The 19,790-nt window shown below is 42.8% G+C and overlaps 1 protein-coding gene and 1 long non-coding RNA gene across 2 annotated transcripts in view; one reads left to right on the plus strand and one right to left on the minus strand.

The window, feature by feature from the left end:
• Positions 1 to 19,790, plus strand: part of LOC112816089 (kinesin-like protein KIF6) — a 93,347-nt gene that overhangs the window by 7,819 nt on the left and 65,738 nt on the right. Inside the window, exon 2 of the mRNA XM_025862452.2 lies at positions 3,223 to 3,278. Coding sequence (XP_025718237.1) covers positions 3,223 to 3,278 — 56 coding nt within the window. The remainder of the gene's footprint in view (positions 1 to 3,222; positions 3,279 to 19,790) is intronic.
• Positions 1,228 to 11,050, minus strand: LOC141371166 (uncharacterized). The gene is made up of 3 exons (XR_012375904.1): positions 10,877 to 11,050; positions 7,095 to 7,299; positions 1,228 to 1,275 (listed from the first exon to the last, which is right to left on the minus strand). It is a non-coding gene; the product is annotated as an uncharacterized lncRNA (long non-coding RNA).

Raw genomic sequence — 19,790 nt, forward strand, 5'->3', positions numbered from 1 at the left:
CTTGGTGCCAGGAGGAGAGCCTCGGGGGTGCACAGGTTAAGTCACAGAGCCTTCTCCCTGGCCCTGCCCAAGGTGCAGCCTCCCTGACATAGGCCAGGCCTTTCCCCCTGTGAGCCGCAGCTGAGGATGTTGTCCAGAGGAGCCATGAGCCCTGGCGAAAGTCAGCACAGGTTCAACCGCCTTGGGGTTCCCTGAGGCACATCATTAATGGGAATGTGCCTCTTTCAGGTCGGGAAGGAGTCATCACGAGTCTCCCCTTCCTGATGATCAGAACTTAGTCTAGGGCCGGAGCAAGGGGAAGCAGAGGGGCTGAGGGAGACGTGGGCTGGACAGGTACGGAGATGCAGGTGGGTGAGGATGAACGTGGCAGAAATGGGGGTCACCTTCTTTCTCATCTCTCCTGCCTCCCCTGCACTCTCCCCCTTTTCTCCTCGGGACTGAGCTTTCTTAGTCCAGAGTTTGTCTTGACAACTGGAGATCAGGAACACATGTGGGTGGGGTGGCCTGGAGCAGGGACAACTGCAGAGTGAAGGGAAAATGGTCTCATGCGGACAGGACAGCCCTCAGCCCACACCTCTTCAGTGGGAAAGTCCATTTTAGCTTGGCGCTGCGCTGCAGAGGAGAGACTGGAACAGCTGGTGGCTTCCCCCACTGGGTCTGCCAGCCCTGGCAGGGCGGCTCTTTGGAGTGGGTTCATCACAGTACGAAGCAGCTCCCTCTGCCATGCCCTCCAGGACATGTGGGGGCACCGCCGAGGCTGGGGGGGGGGGGCTCCAGCCCCAGCCCAGGCCCCCCATTGGGGCTTCTCTGAACAGCTGCTGTGAAGACTGCCTGTTCTACTTCGCTATCTTCCCCTTTTCTTTCTCTATTCTGGTTTCCTCCATTCAGCAGCTCTGCAGCCTTTCTCTCATATCTTCTTTATTCTCAAGAATCCAAATGGGTGAGTGAACTCTGCAAGAACAGGCATTAAGAGGAGTCGTTCACCGAGCAATGAAGGATTGTCAAGCCCTGTGGAGTCCTAGGGGCTGGGGATGGACACAGGCAACAATCAGACAGTTATAGTCCCCTCGCTTGGCAGAACTTACAGAATGAAAATAGCCCTCATCTTCTGAGTGGCCTGGACCACCCCTCAGATGCCACCTGCCCCACAGGCAAAGGCCAGTGTGAGCCCACAGAGCCCAGCACAGAGACTTACCTGAATGTCTGCTGAACCAAATTCAGTCTGAATGGCATCAAATGGGACTGCATTTCTCTCCCAAAGGTGACAGGCCCTAGCTGAAGAGAGCACATCCATAAATCTGTCACAAGCCTGAACACCCTCATAAGGGAGCTGGGGTGGAGTTCCAAGAAACCTAACAGTGAGAGGAAATTTAGTCCCCTTCTTTGGAAACTTCCCATCTACAGTCACAGGCCAAGCAGCCAGACTCGGAAAATAGCGGTGACATAATTCACACTTCTCCTCCATCAAGCACAGGCCCGGCCGTCACAGCATTCTGGCCTCTGCCCACGTTGTTCCCCTGCCTGGAATGCCCTCCTCTTCCCACCTCCTCTAACAAAATCCTACACCACTAAAGAGCTTAGAGACAAAAGAACATGATACCTGGGATTTACTGGGATCCAGAAAGATTTGGGGGGCTGGGGAGGGAACACGGAGAGAGGCGATCATTAAAATCAAATTGGCCCGGTGTTGATAGTTAATGAAGCATGATGGTGGGTAGAGTTTTCTAACATGTCCTATGCATCCATAAAAGCCAGGTCAATCCTACCTTGTACATGAAGCTTTCCTGCCTACTCTCCACTCATGGACAGGCCCCTCCCTAGTCATACTCCAGTGGCTTAGCCACAGTTATCCACGGTAGCACAATGATTTGCTGTAGCCATTTATTATGGATTTGTTTCATAGCTTTTTGGTTGCCCTTTAAATTCCATGGCAGAGAGGAGAAGGGAAAGACTGACATTTCTTAAGGGCTCCCCATGTATAGGGGATCAGACTGCGTGTTTCTCACATAGGCCAGATCCTACACTGCTTTGCCAGCACAAAGTTGGGCTCTCAGCGGGCATCTCATCCATATTTGTTGGAAATATATAGGAGTCATTAAGTAAACATCAACACAACCATCTGGCAGACTAGTAGACAGCCATCAAAGACAATGGATAAGCTTCTAATGACGTGCAGAGGGATTAGTACTGTTAAGTGAAAAATAACCAAAGCACAAAATCATATGGATGGTACGATCTTAATTCTATAAAAACGGAGTAGAAAAAAGACTGAATGAAGCACAAAATGTGCTGATTTCTGGGGAGGAGTTATTAGGGATTTTTTTTCTCTTTTCATACTTTCAAAATGTGATTTAACATCATATACAACGGGAGTCAGTAACCTTCTTCTGTCAAGGGTCAGATAGTAAATTCTTTCAGCTTTGCAGGCCGCACAATCTTTGTCACAACTACTCAGCTTTGCCTACACGACATGAAAGCAGCCATAGACAATGTCTAAATGAATCGCAGTGGCTATGGTCCATTACGATTTTATTTACAGAAGTAGGTGGTGGCCTGGATGTGTCTCACAACCAGCCATAGTTGGCCAGCCTCTGACCTATTACTCTATAATCAGGAAAAAAATGTTATTTAAGTTATAGTAAGCATGTATTCTCAACTATATCTATAGGATCTTGGTACTGTGATTAATAGAGAAGGGCAGGGTACAAAAGTCTTACAGCCATGCTTTTATTCCAGTACCCTTGCATCATAAAACACTCAAAATTGCAAATCATAAATTACAGAATATGAGGATGAATATTCTGTGCTGGATAGAGAAGTAAAAATTCACGATACCAGTAATTAATATAAATTTTAGCTCTATTTTTAAGCCCACTATATGTCATTTATTTAGATCTTCTTTTATATCTTTCCATAAAGTTTTAAATTATTTTAGAGAGTTCTCAGGAATCTATAATTTTTTTTTAAGATTTTATTTATTTGACAGAGAGAGACACAGTGAGAGAGGGAACACAAGCAGGGGGAGTGGGAGAGGGAGAAGCAGGCTTCCCGCAGAGCAGGGAGCCCGATGCAGGGCTCGATCCCAGGACCCTGGGATCATGACCTGAGCCGAAGGTAGACGCTTAACAACTGAGCCACCCAGGTGCCCCAGGAATCTATTATTTTTAAAGCATAATTTGGGATTAACTGAAAACGACAAATTCTTTTTTTTCCCCTCTGCAGATTTTCTGAAGCGAAGGCCCTGGGAGAAAGTATAAATGAAACAAGAAATAAAATTGGTAAGCAGATGATATTCTGTGAGCCTCTTTCACAGACCATTTTCCTGGTAAAAATCAGGTCATGAAGTCACTCCGAATAACCATGAAGCTGAGTTTCAAGACATTCCTGCCAAGGAAGCTGCTTTGAGAGTGCCTTTCCTTGGAAGTTTGTCGTCTCCCCTACCATCCATCAGGCAAAGTGTTTTCTTTTGTCTAGAACTTGAACTTTTCATCCTCATGCAGGCCTGAGCTCTAGCATCCCAATGAGAAAGTTTTGCTTTGCCCCTGGTGTTCCTCAACAATAGCTCAACTAGTCACAAAGGCAAGACTACAGTGACATTTCGTATTTTCAAGTGCTGTGGAACACTTCTACACACACCCCCCCAAAGCTTATACTTAGCATCTGGGGCACAGGTGTGCATTTTGCATTTTTCAGCACCACTCAATAAGCCAGTGGGAGGAGGAGAAGGAAAATGAGCCTCTGTGCCTTCCCAGGATGCAGGTGCCCAGCAGAGCTCTGCCACTTAGGTGAGCATGCCCGGAAAGATGAGGTTAAGCCAGGAGGCAAACTCGGTAAAAATATGCCTCCTATTTTTGTCAAAGCGAGAGGAAAATGTTGCCTTCATCCCAAGCTAGAAGACACCCAGGGTGTCTCCCAGGCTGAGGCAGCTCTGCAGAGGGGCCCCTTGTGCCTTTGCTTCTTGCCAGAGAAGCTGACTTTCTGCATCTATCTCCCTTGTCCCTACCTTCCTCCCCTCATAAGTGAGGACAAGACAGAAGCCACTGTGAGTGTCCCCTTTGGCTTTTCCTACAGAATATGGAAAATTACAACAGCTTCAGGCAGTCTCTAAAAAGGAGTCTCACGTTCTCCTCTGCCGCCTGAGGCAACCGGGCCCTGAGCCATGCCCAGCACCGTGCAGAGAATCTCTACAATCTCAGGGGTTCTTAACCTAAGATCTGGGAACTCAGATGGGGCGGGGGGAAATGAGCCCTTATTTTCACCAACCTCTAACTGCAATTTAGTGTATTTTCAGTGATGAATGGAGGCAGCTGACCCCAGTAGGACTAGCAACACCTGTCATCCATGGAAATTACAGACATTTTCATTTCACAGCCCAGTGTGGCAGATATCATAAAATATCTTTTATATTCATTAGGACTTCAAAATTATGGTGGTTATCAGACTTGCCATTAGATCTTATTATTTAATGCATTTATATAAAAGCATATAGATATTTCTGTATCACAAAAAGTTTTAAATTTTGGATAACTATTTCAGTATAACTGATTTCTCTTAAAATCCAATGTATTTTTCATTCTATGCACCCAAAAAAATCATCATTCTATGAAAGGGTCCATGGTTTCATCAGGCTGCCAGAAGGTTCCCTGGCAAAAAACAAAGATTACAAACTCCTTTCTTGACCTGGATTCCCAAACCCCTAAAACTACATGAAAAAAAAAAAAAAGCAGAAACCTGGGTGTTAAGGGTGTGTACATTTTTCTGGAGATAATATCCATAGTTTGTCTGATTCTCAGAGGGGTCAGTGACCCAAACTATTAAGGAAATTGGTTCTAGGTCAGTGCCCCATCGTCAGTGCCAGGACTTCAGAGCTGAGGAGCAGCCCAGGCCCAGCAGCGGGACCGTGCTGGCCCACCTGGCTGGGTGGCTTGGAAGGAAGGGAGGGAGGGTAGGGGAAGCAGGCCTCAGTGCATCCAGGGCCAAGACTTGTCAGCCTTGTGAGACTCAAAGGACCCAGTGGTCTGTTTTTATCCCTGGAGGGATAAGAGGGAAGGACCTTTTATAAACTGCTTCTCCCCAAAAAGTAACAAAGTTTTGCTCTTGAAAAATATCTAACTCTCTCAACCAAAATAAAACCAAAGTGTTCATTACAACACTAATGAAATAGACTCATGATGAAAGACACCAATGGCCTATACCAATATAGTTTTTCACCTGGAGTACCGGTGGTTATCACAAATAATTCTGAATTTTTCATAGTTTTGGTGCAATATCATATGTTCATGGATCCGGTTTGCCACATTCTCAAGAGAAGGCAAGTTAGAGGCTGCCCTACAGCTCTGCAGGTTGTGCCCTGCCCAAGAGCCAGAGTCAGAGGGTGTGAGGGCTCTAATTTATCTCTCAGAGAGGATGATCTGGACACACAAAGGGTCCAGAAATGCTAGCAGAAACCCTGGGCAAGTGGACCTTTGTTTTTTCTGGATCATAACAAGCAGAGCTCATAGCAGTGTTGAGATTCAAGCTAGCTACCAAGAAAGTAGCTAGTTCAGTGGTGCTAATAGTGCCAATGTCACTCTTCCTTTACTTTATGCAAAGAGCAGACTAAGATCCATCCCCTGGCCACCGGTCTTCCTAATGTGCTTTTGATCCAAAGGGGGCCAGGTAAGGTGGGTCACTGAGACTCAGCTTCATTACTGAACAAGCTTTCATGGTGCTTGACCCCAGGAAGTCGCCCACCATCACTGCATGTCAGAGACAAGGTGGAACTTGTACACACATTTAAATTTAAAATCTCCAAGGCAATCTTGAAGGAAACTGGCTTCAGGAGATTTGTGACCTTTCTAAGTGCAATTTTTCCTAGGGAGAAATTAAATCAAGTGGAATTTTCAGTCCCCAGTGACTGAAATCTTAGACTTAGTGAATCTCAGAGTCAGGAGGTGGGAGCTTGGCACAGATGTACCATCACATGTGTGGGATGGTGACTCAGCTCCACTCCCAAACTGTGCCACATCCTGCCTCTGGACCCTGAGGCGGGAATGGGATGCTGTGGAGTGCACATGGAATTGGCCTGCAGAGAGGAAATGAAAACTATATTTGTGAACTACAGATCAACCAGCCCATGTGTTTCAAGTTCAGATTCCTTCCTGGGTAATTTGTTTTTCTCTGACATTGTGATCTAGAACTATCACTTGAGTTTCATCCTCAAAAGTTCCTAAAGGCTAGCAATTCAGTTATAACCATATAATATCTCATTTTACATGGCACAATAAGTCAACCAAAACGTCCATGTTATTTTCGTTTCTTGTAATAAGCCAACCGAAATTAGGGAGATAAACTCTTGCCACCAAGTCCTTTTCTGTCCTTCTCTGTACACCATTTACATCAATTCTGATGTCAAATCAGTTGAAATCAGAAATGGAAGAAATAGCCAATTCAGAATCTCCCCAAAAAAAGTAGAGTCTTCGTTTCTGTAGGAGAGGCATTTCGTTGTATTTACATGTCCCATACATAAGAGCATTAGACTGCTTTTCATCACGTGGGCTGTGTATTTGACACATTCACATATGCCCTGCTTCCATTCATCATATCTCTAAAAATGCCATTGAGACCACACTGGGGGGAAAAGAAATAGACTGCATCAACCAGACCACTTTTCACTTGCTAGAATTCTGGCATTTCTTCTACATCAGTGTTCTACCCCTGGCAGCATTGTCTTTGGCAACAAGGAACAATGAAGGGCTGTCCTTTGGCATAAGGCCCACCCCTAGACCAATGCAGGAGCCAGCTGCTTTGGAGGCAGGGGAAAGAGCTTGACTGGCACCTCTTCATCCTCCACCGACCCCTCCAGGCCTAAATGAAAACGAACATCACAGGATGCCACACAGAAGGGTTTTCACCAGTGGGCCAATCAGTGATCAATTCACAAGTCACAGGAAATGTAATAGCAGTAGCTGTTAGCAGGAGGTGAAGGGAAACACCAAACGCTAGAAAGCTAACAAAACACTCTGGAAGTTTCTTTCTCCTACTCCACATTCAAAGGACCCCAGCCACCCCTCCCCCCATTTGAACAACACTCTTTAATAAAATGTTTCTCTTACATATTTGGGCACTGGTAAAATCATTTCTCAGATCCAGGTCTCCATCAGCAGGGTAAATAGGACGATTTTCAGTTGTGTGCTTTTCTGTACTTGGATCTTCCCTTGAGGTTTGCTTCTGGACCTGTTGGTGCATGATGGCTTCTAGTAGCTTATCCAGGAGTAGGGGAAGGATGACATCCGGGTCATTTCGCTGGATCATGAAGACCTGAATTAAGTATATCTTTTGTTACTCTTTGTCACTAGTCCCAATTAACAACCACCCCAACAACAGTTTCTACCATGTATTAAGCACTGACTGCACTGTGCCAAACCTTGACATACACTATCTCATTTAATCCTAGCAAAGAAGAGCCATGACCTATAGGGGGGCAAGAGTATTACCTTATGTTGTATATTCTAGATCACAATTTTTAGTCTTAACACTTCTGAAATCAAGATACATTTGGCCATTTTTTCACCTTTTACAAACCTCTGGAATGAAAATGAGTCTTACCATTGACATAATCTAGGTTCTGTGAAATAGGAATTATCTTTATTTTGCAGATTTAAAAAAATGGAGTTTCAGTGAAGTTGCCTGCTGTGTGACTAAGTCGGAATCAAATTCCATTTCTGTCCAACTGCAGAACTTTTAAATACAGTTTATGATCTCCATAAATTCAGATTTATCTGACTTTGACATTTTCTTCTGAGTTTAAAATTTCACTCAGCTGTTACTCAGGTCTCCTGAATCTTTGGCCTTTATCCAGTGTACCCAACAAAAGACTCAAACTACACCCTAGCTCATGCACACACAGCTCAAGAAGATGAAAAGGGTCTTTGTAACATGATTAACGATAGGTTGTCTTGTGCCTTTTGGGGCTTTGTTGCAGGGGCGGGTGGCGCCTGAAACACAGCCTGCCCTTGCTCTCATTTCCATGTACACCAGTCCTGGCTTGTGTCTGCCCTTAGGAAGGGATGACTTTTTCTGGTTTGCAGAAAGATATGCTATGGCCTTGCAACAGCCCTGGTAGGAGTCAGTGTCCCATATGGGTTTCAACCATCCTCTTCAGTGGTTTGGAAAATAGAATAGCGGGGTTGTATTTTCAGGCTCCATACAATTCCAGCTGAGTGGGTTTAGTGATGCTTCAGGAAACATGAGCGAATTCAAAGCATTAACTTAGATGAGGTTTATAGGAATGGGTGTCATGAAGTACTTTTGCTTCATGCAAAACAGTCACCAATAAGCACCAGAGAAAACCTGATTAAGGGCAGGCGTAGAAATCATCAGTGACCACAAAATAAAAATGTGTTACCACCAAGTGGAAAAATACTCTATTCTCAAAACTAAGAAAAGCAGAAGCCAAAACTTTCACTCTGCCCAGCATTTCCATGTGCACATTGCATTTGCTCTACGGGAAGAGAGATGGTTCAAAGAAGAGCAGCTGAGGGGATGAGTAGATCTTTGGCTTTATGAAACAATTCACCACGTGTTTATTTTCAATAACAAGCTCTGTCTGTGCTTTAGAGTATTTGTGTGGTTTTTCTTTAAACTACACTTATCAAAAAATTCAATTAATTTGTGCTCAACTTGTATTGGCCAGGATGTTTGGCTATAAGGATAAAAGGAAATTTACTGTCTCGTGTAACCTGCAAGCCCCAGGAGTACAGCTGGCTTCACATGTACCCTTCTTTCCCTCCTCCCCCTCCACCTTCCATCTCTCAGTGCTACTTGACTAAGTTCCTGACGGCCTCACCCCATTTAGTGACAAGGTAGCTCTGAAAGCTCTCAGTTTACATGGTCTGTGGAATTCATAATCCCAGTAAATGCGATCTTTCCCAACAATGTTGGCAAAAAGTCCCTGGAGGGAGGATGCTTAGCCTGGCTTGAGTCATGTGCCCATCTCTAAAGCAATCCCTCCATCCAAGGGGAATGAAACACTTTGATTGGCTGGACCTGGATGGCTCCGCCCATTCCTCAGGCAGGGGCTTAACCCACCTGCACCACATAAACTGAACAAGATTTGTAAGGAACTGAAGAGTTAACTTTCTCCAAAGGAAGAAGCGCTGGGCACACAACAACCAAGTTCACTACAGACCTTTCAGAAATGTGTCTGTGGTTTGAAACAGATATCTGTAAAGGAACAAATTGTAGGTCCTATGAGAAAAGATAACAGTTAAAGTGATGTATCCTATAAAAAAGAAAGCTGTGCACGGGGAATTCAAAAAGCTAGTTTTAAGTATCAGTGCTTCTGTTATAATGGAAGAAATGCAGAATTACATGCTAAAAAATAATTGGCCTGGTAAGAAAATTGAGATTGGGGCGATCTCTCAAAACCCATGCAACTTTATAACTGGAGCTCTAACAAAACCAATTACAATCCTAACAAAAATAATGATATAAACAGAAAGAAGCGTTAAATTTGTAATACATAGGGAAACACTATCTAAAACATCAGGTTTGTTTTCCAGTTTGAGTCTTCGTGTTAGAAGAGGGGGCGCTGGGAAGGGTTGAGGTGCTGAGTTACAGAAACGTGACCAATACGCACAAGATGGGAAGAGCCGCACAGCGAGAAAGAAGCCATTTCTTCGTGGAAAGCGCCCTGACCACGCTGGACCAAGAGAAGAAATGCAGGGGAAAGGGTGCTGTGTATAGTCCTGTGCTTCTCTACAGCCCACGGGGCTCAGCTCTGCAAGCTGGCTTTTTCTTTGGTGACTTTCTCCTGGTGGTGCAAAACGTTAACTTACTAGAGAAAAAAATCGTCTGTGAGCAGATGAGCCTGCTGCATGACGCAGATTTCTGCCTCAGGAACTTAGTCGGAAGCGAGCGGACTGTAGATGACGTGATGTCATACAGAGGGACCAACAAATTGTAATTCATCTTTAAAGAGTCTGAAAAAGGAAAAAGATAATTTTCACTTGTATTGAAAATACAGTTCGTTGTGGGAAAAGACATCGTGTCCAAAAGGTAATTTAAATGGATAGAGACTCTAGGAATCTTACTTAAAAGCAGAATAGATGGGCCTCTTTCTGAGATGGCTCAGGGCAGCTAGAAACAAAAAGGGTGAAGCTGATTCCTCAAGGTCCCTCCGGCAACAATCTGGAACGCTGAAACTCCCAGATAGGCAGTTATCTGAGTGACAGCCCATAACCAACCTGACTGATGTCTTCACAGAATGGACTGAGTGTCTGCTGTCATAGTTTGGAGATCAAACAAACAAAAATGATCTGAGCTAGCCAGAGGGCTGTAAAGTATATTAACTGACAAGAGGTAACACTAATAATTGTCATGTATAAGGAAGGAAGCCCTGCTTTGGTTCGAATGACAGCCAAAAAAGATGGATGACTGTTCTCCTGGAGTCCTGACAGGGTGGTCCTACCTTAATGAAGGAACCAGGGCCCAGGATCTGGCCTTGTCTGGATGGATTCAGGAAAGCCATGCCAATCAAACTCACTGTAAACTGGAGAAGCGAGTGTTAAATTGACCATGGAGGATGTTCCTTTATAGACAGGAGCTCTTAAACTGCCTCCATCTGGGGCATTTTCTCTTAAGAAACAGAGTAGATTAGTTATTGGAAGGCTGGCAAATAGGCAGCGCTAGGCCCAAAGAAAATCAAAACAAAGAAAAGAGCTTTGAGAGACAGGCTCTCACAGTCGTGATAAAGCTTCCCAGGGCATCCATTGCCCACAGGAGCAAATATCCTTACAGCAATTACGGTCGGTCTCCGGGCTGAACGGCCTCCTTCTGTGCATAAGAACCTTTTCTCCAGAAAAGATAAAATACCATTCATTACGGTTCTACTTACTGTAATTATTTCCCATTCCTGTCTCTCAAGGATGAAGCCCACATCACTTTGAATTATGCTCTGGGTCACAGGAACAATTGCTTTTAGTTTGGTTCTTTCGATTTTCAGAAATAGAAATCCAGTCAAGCTAGCTCAGGTTTAGGAGGCAAGAATCTCCTCAATATGCAGTAATAAGATCTGAGACCCATCCAAGCTGAAATGGGAGCCAGAGCCAGTTCCCAGGGGGGCGTCAGAGCCCAGTGTACCTTCCCCAGGCCTTCCTCCGGGCTTCTTGCCACCTCTGCGCATGCCTGCTCTTGCAGCCTGCTGGTCCTGCTGACTGATAGGCCTTGCTTGCTAGCCTTTGGCTTGCTCTGGCCCCAGCTCGACCTGAAAGCATCCTTTAACATGCTTCCCCAGGTGAATGTGCTCATTCTTTGCTTATTTCTTAGCTCAAAATCATGAGAAAGAGAAACTGAGTGGCCCACTCTATCCTTTCTAGACCTCCAGGACAGCAGCTGCTGGCGAGCTTAAGAATATGCTGTCTTGAGGTCAGAAACCCACCCCTGGTCCAGGCAGCCAGGGAGGAAAAGAGGTCTCAGAAAGAGGCCACCTAGGCAGCAAGGGAGGTTTCCCTTTTAAAAAGAGGATGGGTAGAGCGGGCACAGTGATTGATATCCTGTATCCTCTGGGCTTTGTCTTACAGAGAGCTGTGTAAAGATTTTCGCTAGTTCAGCTCCTATAAGGTTATATCAGTTCCTTCATTTGCAGGTTCTAAAGGAAGCAGAGCACCATTTTGCATGTGGTTTACCATCAGTACTAGTGACTAATCTTTGTAAAGTGCATTATAATATATAGGGTTTTATTTTGTTATTTTTATATAGTCAAATCCATTGATATTTTCTTTTATGATTTCCCTCGTTGCTTTTGTACTTAGAAAGGGTCATTGGAACAATAATAACGATGGGTTGTTCATTGCCGAGTATTTGTTTAAAGCTTTCTGAATTTTCTTACAGTTTTTTTATTTATTTTTCACACTCAACTCATTTAGGCTTTATTGTGGAATATGGCATCAGCTGAGGCTCGAAGTGGAATCTTTTGCAAAGAACCAATTTTCCCAAGACCTATTTGGTTTAATGAAATGCCTTCAAATAAAATTTCTTCCCCTCATAGGAGAGTCATTTCAGATTTTCAGAAGGCAGCTGATGCATCTAATGTCATCATAGCAGTGATGTACATCCTTGACATGATAATTTTCTTACAAGTATTACAAAAATAATTTTGCCAGCCAATACTATTATCTGGATATCAGAATAACCCTGCAGAGGAGTGCCAACTTTTATGTAAACCAGGAAGCTCACGGAGGGGTAGTGACAGGTGCATATCTGTTAAGTGGGTGGTCCCTGCAGGCTGAGGGCCCTCTCTGTGAAGGGAAGGAGGCTGTCTTTTTTTTTAATTTTTTTATTTAAATTCAATTTAGTTAACATATAGTATATTTTTAGTTTCAGGGGTAGAATTTAGTGATTCATCAGTTGCATATAACATCCAGTGCTCATTACTTCAAGAACCCTCCTTAATGCCCACCGCCCAGTTATCCCATTCCCCACCCCCCCTCCCCTCCAGCAACCCTCAGTTTGTTTCTGGAGTTCAGCATCTCTTATGGTTTGCCTCCCTTTCTGTTTTCATCGTATTTTATTTTTCCTTCCCTTCCCCTACATTCATCTGTTTTGTTTCTTAAATTCCACATATGACTGATATCATATGATAATTGTCTTTCTCTGACTGATTTATTTTGCTTAACCTAATACCCTCTAGCTCCATCTACATCATTGCAAATAGCAAGATTTCATTCTTTTTAATGGCTGAGTAGTGTTCCATTGTATATATCTACTACATCTTCTTGATCCATTCATCTGTCGATGGACATCCGGGCTCTTTGAAGGAAGCTATCTTTAAGCCTGGCAGCACGAGCTGGTTCACCTTACTTATTTGCCAGGGGAAGATAAATGATACCATGTTGTTTCACCTCTAAGGAGAAAAAGTGAATTGCCTTATCTTACACTGATTAAACAGAAGGAGTAATTGTAGCTGGCCCAGAAGTGGGTAGGGGCTTTGTCAATGACACTGTGCAGGGGAAGAGCTGAAACTAACAGAGGGTTTGCTCTGTCTCTGGCCAACCACCCTGAAAACACTGATGAGTTCCCTGCTGAAACCGGCAAGAGCTTTCAAAAGCAGAGGACACACAAGGGGGGGGGAATATCCTTCCCCCACAGTGGTCATTCTTTTCAGGGTGGAGACAGCCTGGGTTTGCCGTTGGCTTCATGTAGTAACCCGACCCTGCAGACCCAGCCCCAACCCCTAACACACAGTCTGCACCACAACTTATCAAAGCGAGACTAAAAATACACATATGCAGCTCCACCCCAAGATGTGCTAGTTAAAGCTCAGACCTGCAGAGGGGGCACCAGATACCGTGCAGAAACATTTGTCCATCTGCAGGGACTCAGCGCTCTCCTTCCAGCAGGTAGATGTCAGCTGTTGGACAACATTTAAAAAACTGAGATCCAGGCGCCTGGGTGGCTCAGTTGGTTAGGCGACTGCCTTCGGCTCAGGTCATGATCCTGGAGTCCCGGGATCGAGTCCCGCATTGGGCTCCCTGCTCAGCAGGGAGTCTGCTTCTCCCTCTGACCCTACCCCCTCTCATGCTCTGTCTCTCATTCTCTCTCTCTCAAATAAATAAATAAAATCTTTAAAAAACAAAACAAAACTGAGATCCTCCCAAGCACGTTCAGGCTGCATCACTAATCAGGCATCTCCTGAACAAAAGCCCAGCCCCGGCAGTTTGTGTGGAGAAAATAGTAACAAAAGGACTCTGGGCACCTGCCTGAGGAAAGCTGAGAGGGCAGCCACAGGCAGGACCAACGGGACTGCCACTGGGACTCCTTGAAGTTTGGGATGAATATTTGCACAGATTAGGGTTGCCTGAAAAGACTGGGAGCAAACAGAGAAGCTCGAGGCCAGCCATTGTGTGGCCCACGGATTTGGGCCAGCAAGAGTCAAAGAGGTGGAGTTTCCACCATCATAGTAATAATAACTAACTTCGGTAGAGATACTAGTATTAGCCTGTTATTATAGATGAAGAAGCTGAGGCCAAAGGAGGTTAATAAACCTGCTCAATAATACATTGCTTAGTGAGGGAGAGAGCCAGAGCTAGAACCAGTTACCGTTGGCTTCCAATGTCAATCCCTTGGATGGCAGGAGAATTCACAACTCAACTAAGAAGGTGTTAAGTTCCTGTTGTGTAAGTGCCCAGGAAGGTCACATGTTCTCTCTGAGTTCAAGCTGATGATAAAAAGAAGGAGAAGGAGCCAGCGAAGAAAGCCTTTATCTTCTCTTTACTTTCAACAATATAATAGGGGAAGGAGGCAGAGAGGTTGGCAGGAGGTGGAGAAGGGCTAAGTCAGCCAAGGGAGGGCGAGCCTACCTTCCTAGGCTCTCTCCTCTGATCTGAAGTTTCGAAAGTTATAAATTCCTTGGAGGTTTAGTTTCTGTCTCTTTTTAATTGTACACGTGATTCTTGGATGCAGTTTCACTGTAGAATGTTTAAAAACTACATTAATATACAAATCAAAATGTGACAGCCCTCTTAATTTCCCCTCCCCAGTACCAACTATGCCCCTTCCCCAGAGAGGAGTATCCACTTTCAACAATTTGATGCATGTTTTCCATCCCCTTCTGTGCATTTTTACATAGATGATAGATAGATAGATGATAGATTCATGATAGATAGATAGATGATAGATGATAGATGATAGATTCATGATAGATAGATGATAGATGATAGATGATAGATTCATGATAGATAGATGATAGATAGATGATAGATTCATGATAGATAGATGATAGATAGATGATAGATGATAGATTCATGATAGATAGATAGATTATAGATGATAGATTCATGATAGATGATAGATTCATGATAGATGATAGATGATAGATTCATGATAGATAGATGATAGATTCATGATAGATGATGGATAGATTCATGATAGATAGATGATAGGTAGATTCATGATAGATAGATTCATGATAGATACTACATACATATGTACATAGACACACACACAGCCAGCCAGCAGACACATGTGAAAATACCGTTTTGTTGCATAAATGAGACCACAATGTACATGTTACTCTGCACCTTGCTTCTCTCATGTACCAGTGAGTGTGGGTCTACTGCTCACCATTTTTGACGGGGCTACTTGTAAGTATGAATAAACCATGATCTATTTAACTACTCCCATGTAATAGCCATTTCATTTTTTTCCCCATTTTTTTTTTCTGTCACAAACACTGCATGCATTTTTGTGTACAAATGTTGAGTGTTTCTTTGAGTTAGATGCCTAGAAGTAGAATTGGGGAACACAATGGTGGAGGTGTATTTTTAATTTTAATGAGTACTCCCTGGTTGCCTTCCCAAGAGGGTTTCATTACTTTACATTCCCATCAGTGTATGACAGTACCCCCCTTGCTTGTACATGATAATATTAGTCATTTTAAGTTTTGCCAGTTGGAGAGCATAAAATTGCATTTCATTATTGTCTTAATTTGCATTTCTCTGACAGCTGGTGGAATTGAATGCTTTTTCATGTGTCTCATATCTTTTGCTCATTGGTTGGTTGAATTGCTCTTTTTGATTTGTAGGAGCTCTTTGTGTCCTCTGGATATTGGGCCTTTGTCTATGGAGTATGTAGCAGATGTTTTTCTTCCAGTCTGCCACTTGTTTTAATTTTCTCTTAAGATTTTTGGAAGAACTCTAGGAGAGTTGCTTTTCCCTAATTAAAAAAAAAAAAAATTGCCTTGGATAAGACTGGTTTGTCTGTTCTTCTTTTTGGAAGTTGTAACTGGGAGTTATCCACCCTACCTCACCATAGATAGGCTGTCATCTATCTCTCTATCACCCTGCCTCACCATAGCACTGCCCCAAAGAAGATATCCAGGGTAACATAGTCACACTGCACAGCACTCACTAAAACAAATATGGGCCCAAACTGGATATGAACATTTCAGATCATTTGTCTTGTAGCCACTGGCCACTGCATGAGTACATGAGCCCTGTGTACAGAATGTTGAACCTTTTACCAGACCACTAGTCTGGTGATTTTATTGCTGAAGACATAAGCTTTGTAATGAGGCAAAGACTAAATTTATTAATTTAATCTTCATTGAAGTTATCTTTAATGATGCCTGAATATTTTTAAAATTTAATTGTATTTTGCAAAACAACTTATTAGCACATGTTGAGATGATGCTGAAGTCTAGAAAACCTCCTAATAAATAATTGGACTGTAGCAGTACCTAGCAACTCATTAGCAAATAGCAGGGTCCTTGGGTACTCCCTTCTGTTGGAAGACAAAAGCACATAGTTAAGGAATGACTACAGAAATGGGTAATGTACCAAGTAAACTTAATAAGCAAGGGACATCAAAGACACAAAGTTTATTAATCGCCTGCACCAATAACTTAAAGCAAGGGCAGGTCTATGTTTGAAAGTTATGAAACAATATACTCCTACAGAGGTAAATACCCCAGTCTTGTAAAAAGGACAAAATATGTCATGGAGACGAGTCATGAAGGGTTTAGCTTTACTTTACCCACCGGGAGATAACTAGAACAAAACCTTTATTAGCTCCCATGACAGAGGCAATGCCATATGCAAAAAGGGGTCCAACACTAGGGAGGCTATATACCATACCCACAGGGGTCAGAGCTGAATTGGAGAGGCTTTGGCCTAACAGCCACTAATCCATGCGTGATGGGGACTCCCTAAGCAAGCAGTCCTCAACAGGACAGTAATGACAATACCTTTCTGCTGTTGTCACTTAGCAGGAGAAGATGGATTGCAGCAGAGGAAGGAGTTCAGAGTCAGGGTTGAGTCAAACTGCTGCCAAAGCCACAAAGCTGTTCAAATATGAAAGAATAATCCAAGGATGCTGATTCTAAACAAGAAATCCACTGGGGGAAGGTTGGGTGGTGAGGGAAATAGCAGATTTGGCAGTAGTCTGCCAGTAGGAAGTTGGCCACCTTTATATTAGAATTCCAAGTAATAAGTAGTAAAGATTACATCATATAGATTCATATCCCTAAACCACAGCTCCAGCCGATCTCTCTCCTCCTCACTCCCACTCATAAACCTCTGAGGCCTACAAAAATGTTCATGCCCCTTAATCTAACATTCAGATTCTTTCTCCATGTTGATATAATTATATTAACATTCACTTACTTATATGGGGGATTGGGTTGCTCGTCTTACCAAAAAAAAAAAAAAAAGATAAAAATAATCATGTACAATTTTTCTGTATGCTGCTTTTCACTGCATCCTGAATTTCATATATATAAATTTCATATATGGCTGTATTGTATTCCTTTTAATGGCTGCATAATATTCTACAGAAAGGTTGTAGTGTAACATTCCATCATTTTCCAGCTGACAGGTATTTCCTTTATTTCCATTTTTCTGACACATAAAATATGCTGCAGTATGCACATATATCCTTCTATACTGGTGCTTCTACTTCTATGGAAACTTTTCCTGTAAGGAACCAGGTAGTAAATATTTTAGGCTTTGTGGGCTTCATATGGTCTTTGTTGCATATTCTTCTTCTTCTTTTTCACAGTCCTTTAAAAATTTAAAAACCATTCTTAGCTCTCGGTCCAAAGCCATAGAAAAACAGACCACAGAACAGATTGACCTGCCAGCGCCAGTTTGCCAGTCCTTGGAATAAGAGTCCAGGGAGTAGGATTTCTTCCTAAGTATATTATATTTTTTGCTGCTTTTGTGAATGGAATATTTTTCTATTTCCTGGGGTAGAAAAATCTATTTTTAAAAAATATTTTCCTATACCCAGTCATCTTAACAAATTCTCTTTTTAATTTTAATGGGCTTTTTCTTGCTATAGTTTCTTTAGATTTCCAGAAATGCATATGCATCACAAAAGAAAAATTGTTTTTTGATATTTACACTCAGTATTTTATTTTCTTGTCTTATTGTATTCATTAGAGCCTCTGAATCACTATTAGCTCATAACGGTAACAGTGTCTCTGATCATGTTCCTGAGCATAATGAAAACGGCTTAAGATTACATGGTTTAGAATGACAAAGGACATCATATTAATACAATAAGGATTGTGTACATCACCCTATTCAGGCTGTTAAAATTTCTGTAATGTGAATTTGAGGTGAGACAGATCTATAGTACTCCAGGGGTAGGAGAGGTAATGGAGAGATTCTGTGTTTGAGAATTGGCCTGGTGGGTAGGTCCAAGGATCATGTAAAGAATTAAGTACAATATAAATAGAATTGGCTAATGAACTTGGTGAAGGAGGGAAATTGTGTCTGCCCATATGATGTGAAAGAGAAATGAAGCAAATGTTATAGATGAGACTATTCAGACTGAACTGTACAACTGGCCAGTGAGATGGCCATTTGCCTATAATAAACAATAGTGTAAGGTTCCAGTTCTGGGGAAGGTAGAGTAATCACACTCTATCTTGTCTTTCCCACTGGAAGCAACTGTAAACCATGGACAGAATGAATGGAACAGCTAGCTAAGAACTTGGAAAAATAAGTGGTAGCAGGCAACTTAGGGAAGGAGACCAGAATTCAAAGTACCATCAAGTCATCACCCCCAGAAAATCCTCCGGTGGCAGTGATGGCAGAAGCAGACAAACAGAAGCCTAACACTCTGATGCAGAGAGACTCATTTGCTTTAACCACAGGAGCTGTGGTACCAAAAATGAGAAGACTCCTCATGGCTTTGTCTTCTCTCCATCCTTCCACCGCTTGGTCCCAAATGTAGACATAGTCATGAGAATTGCGTGGCAGAATTGAGGAGTTCACGAGTGGGCCTCAGGGAGTCATAATGTGTCGGACAGGTAGATCCCAGAGAGGAAGGAGATCAAGACAATGATTCCATAAAGTTGTTTACATACACCCCTTACTTTCAAGCTGAGCATGCATGAATCCAAAGAACATACCAAAGGCTTTGACAATCCTGCTATAAGATAAACCAACACCCAGGTCCTATACTGGCCACTGAGTGGCACATACATGGGCCAAATCTGAATAGCACTGCAAAGTCTGCAAAAACAGAGCTGACACTGGAAACACAGCCCAGAAAAGACTATTGGAATTTGTGACCTGACGTTAACCAGGCTGACTGTCTGCTACAACAAAGAAACAACAAAAGACCAGTGGTCTTCTTAGAATTTAAACAAGACCCTGAAAATGTTCAGGATGTGATTGAAAATTACCTGGCATAAGAACCAACAAATTTTAACTCAAAAGAAAAAAGACAATCAATCATTGGAGACCAGCCCCAACTGGACAGTGTTGGAATTAAAAGGCAAAGACTTAAAGCAGCTCCTAAAACCATGCTTCAGGAATTAAGGAAGACCCCCCGGAAACAAATTGAAAAATAGAAAGTTTCAATAAAAATATAGAAAACATAAAAAGAACCAAAAGGAAATTTTATAAATGAAAAATAAAATAGCCAGTGGACTCAAGGAAAGAATGGAGAAGACAGAGGGAGGAGTTAGCAAACTTAAAGGGAGAACAATAGAAAATATCTAATCCAAACAACAGCCAGAAAAAATATTTTCAAAAACATGAACACATCAATTGATTGTCATGGCAGAGTGGAATCTGAGAGGCTACAGGCAGATCTGGTAGATGGTGGGCGCTGAAGCCAATAGCAATGTGTTGTGGACAGTGTGGGGCTTGAAGAAGCAGAGCAGGGGTTTAGGGGTTTAATATTAAGGGAGAAAAGAAAAATTGTTCAGCATTTTTTTTGTTCAGTTAGCCACTGTATCATTAGTTTTTTTAAATTTTATTTTATTATGTTAATTACCATACATTACATCATTAGTTTTT

The sequence above is a fragment of the Callorhinus ursinus genome, unplaced genomic scaffold, assembly GCF_003265705.2.
Source record: "Callorhinus ursinus isolate GAN/ISIS: 27379988/994484 unplaced genomic scaffold, GSC_fseal_2.0 scaffold59, whole genome shotgun sequence".
Lineage (NCBI taxonomy): Eukaryota > Metazoa > Chordata > Mammalia > Carnivora > Otariidae > Callorhinus > Callorhinus ursinus.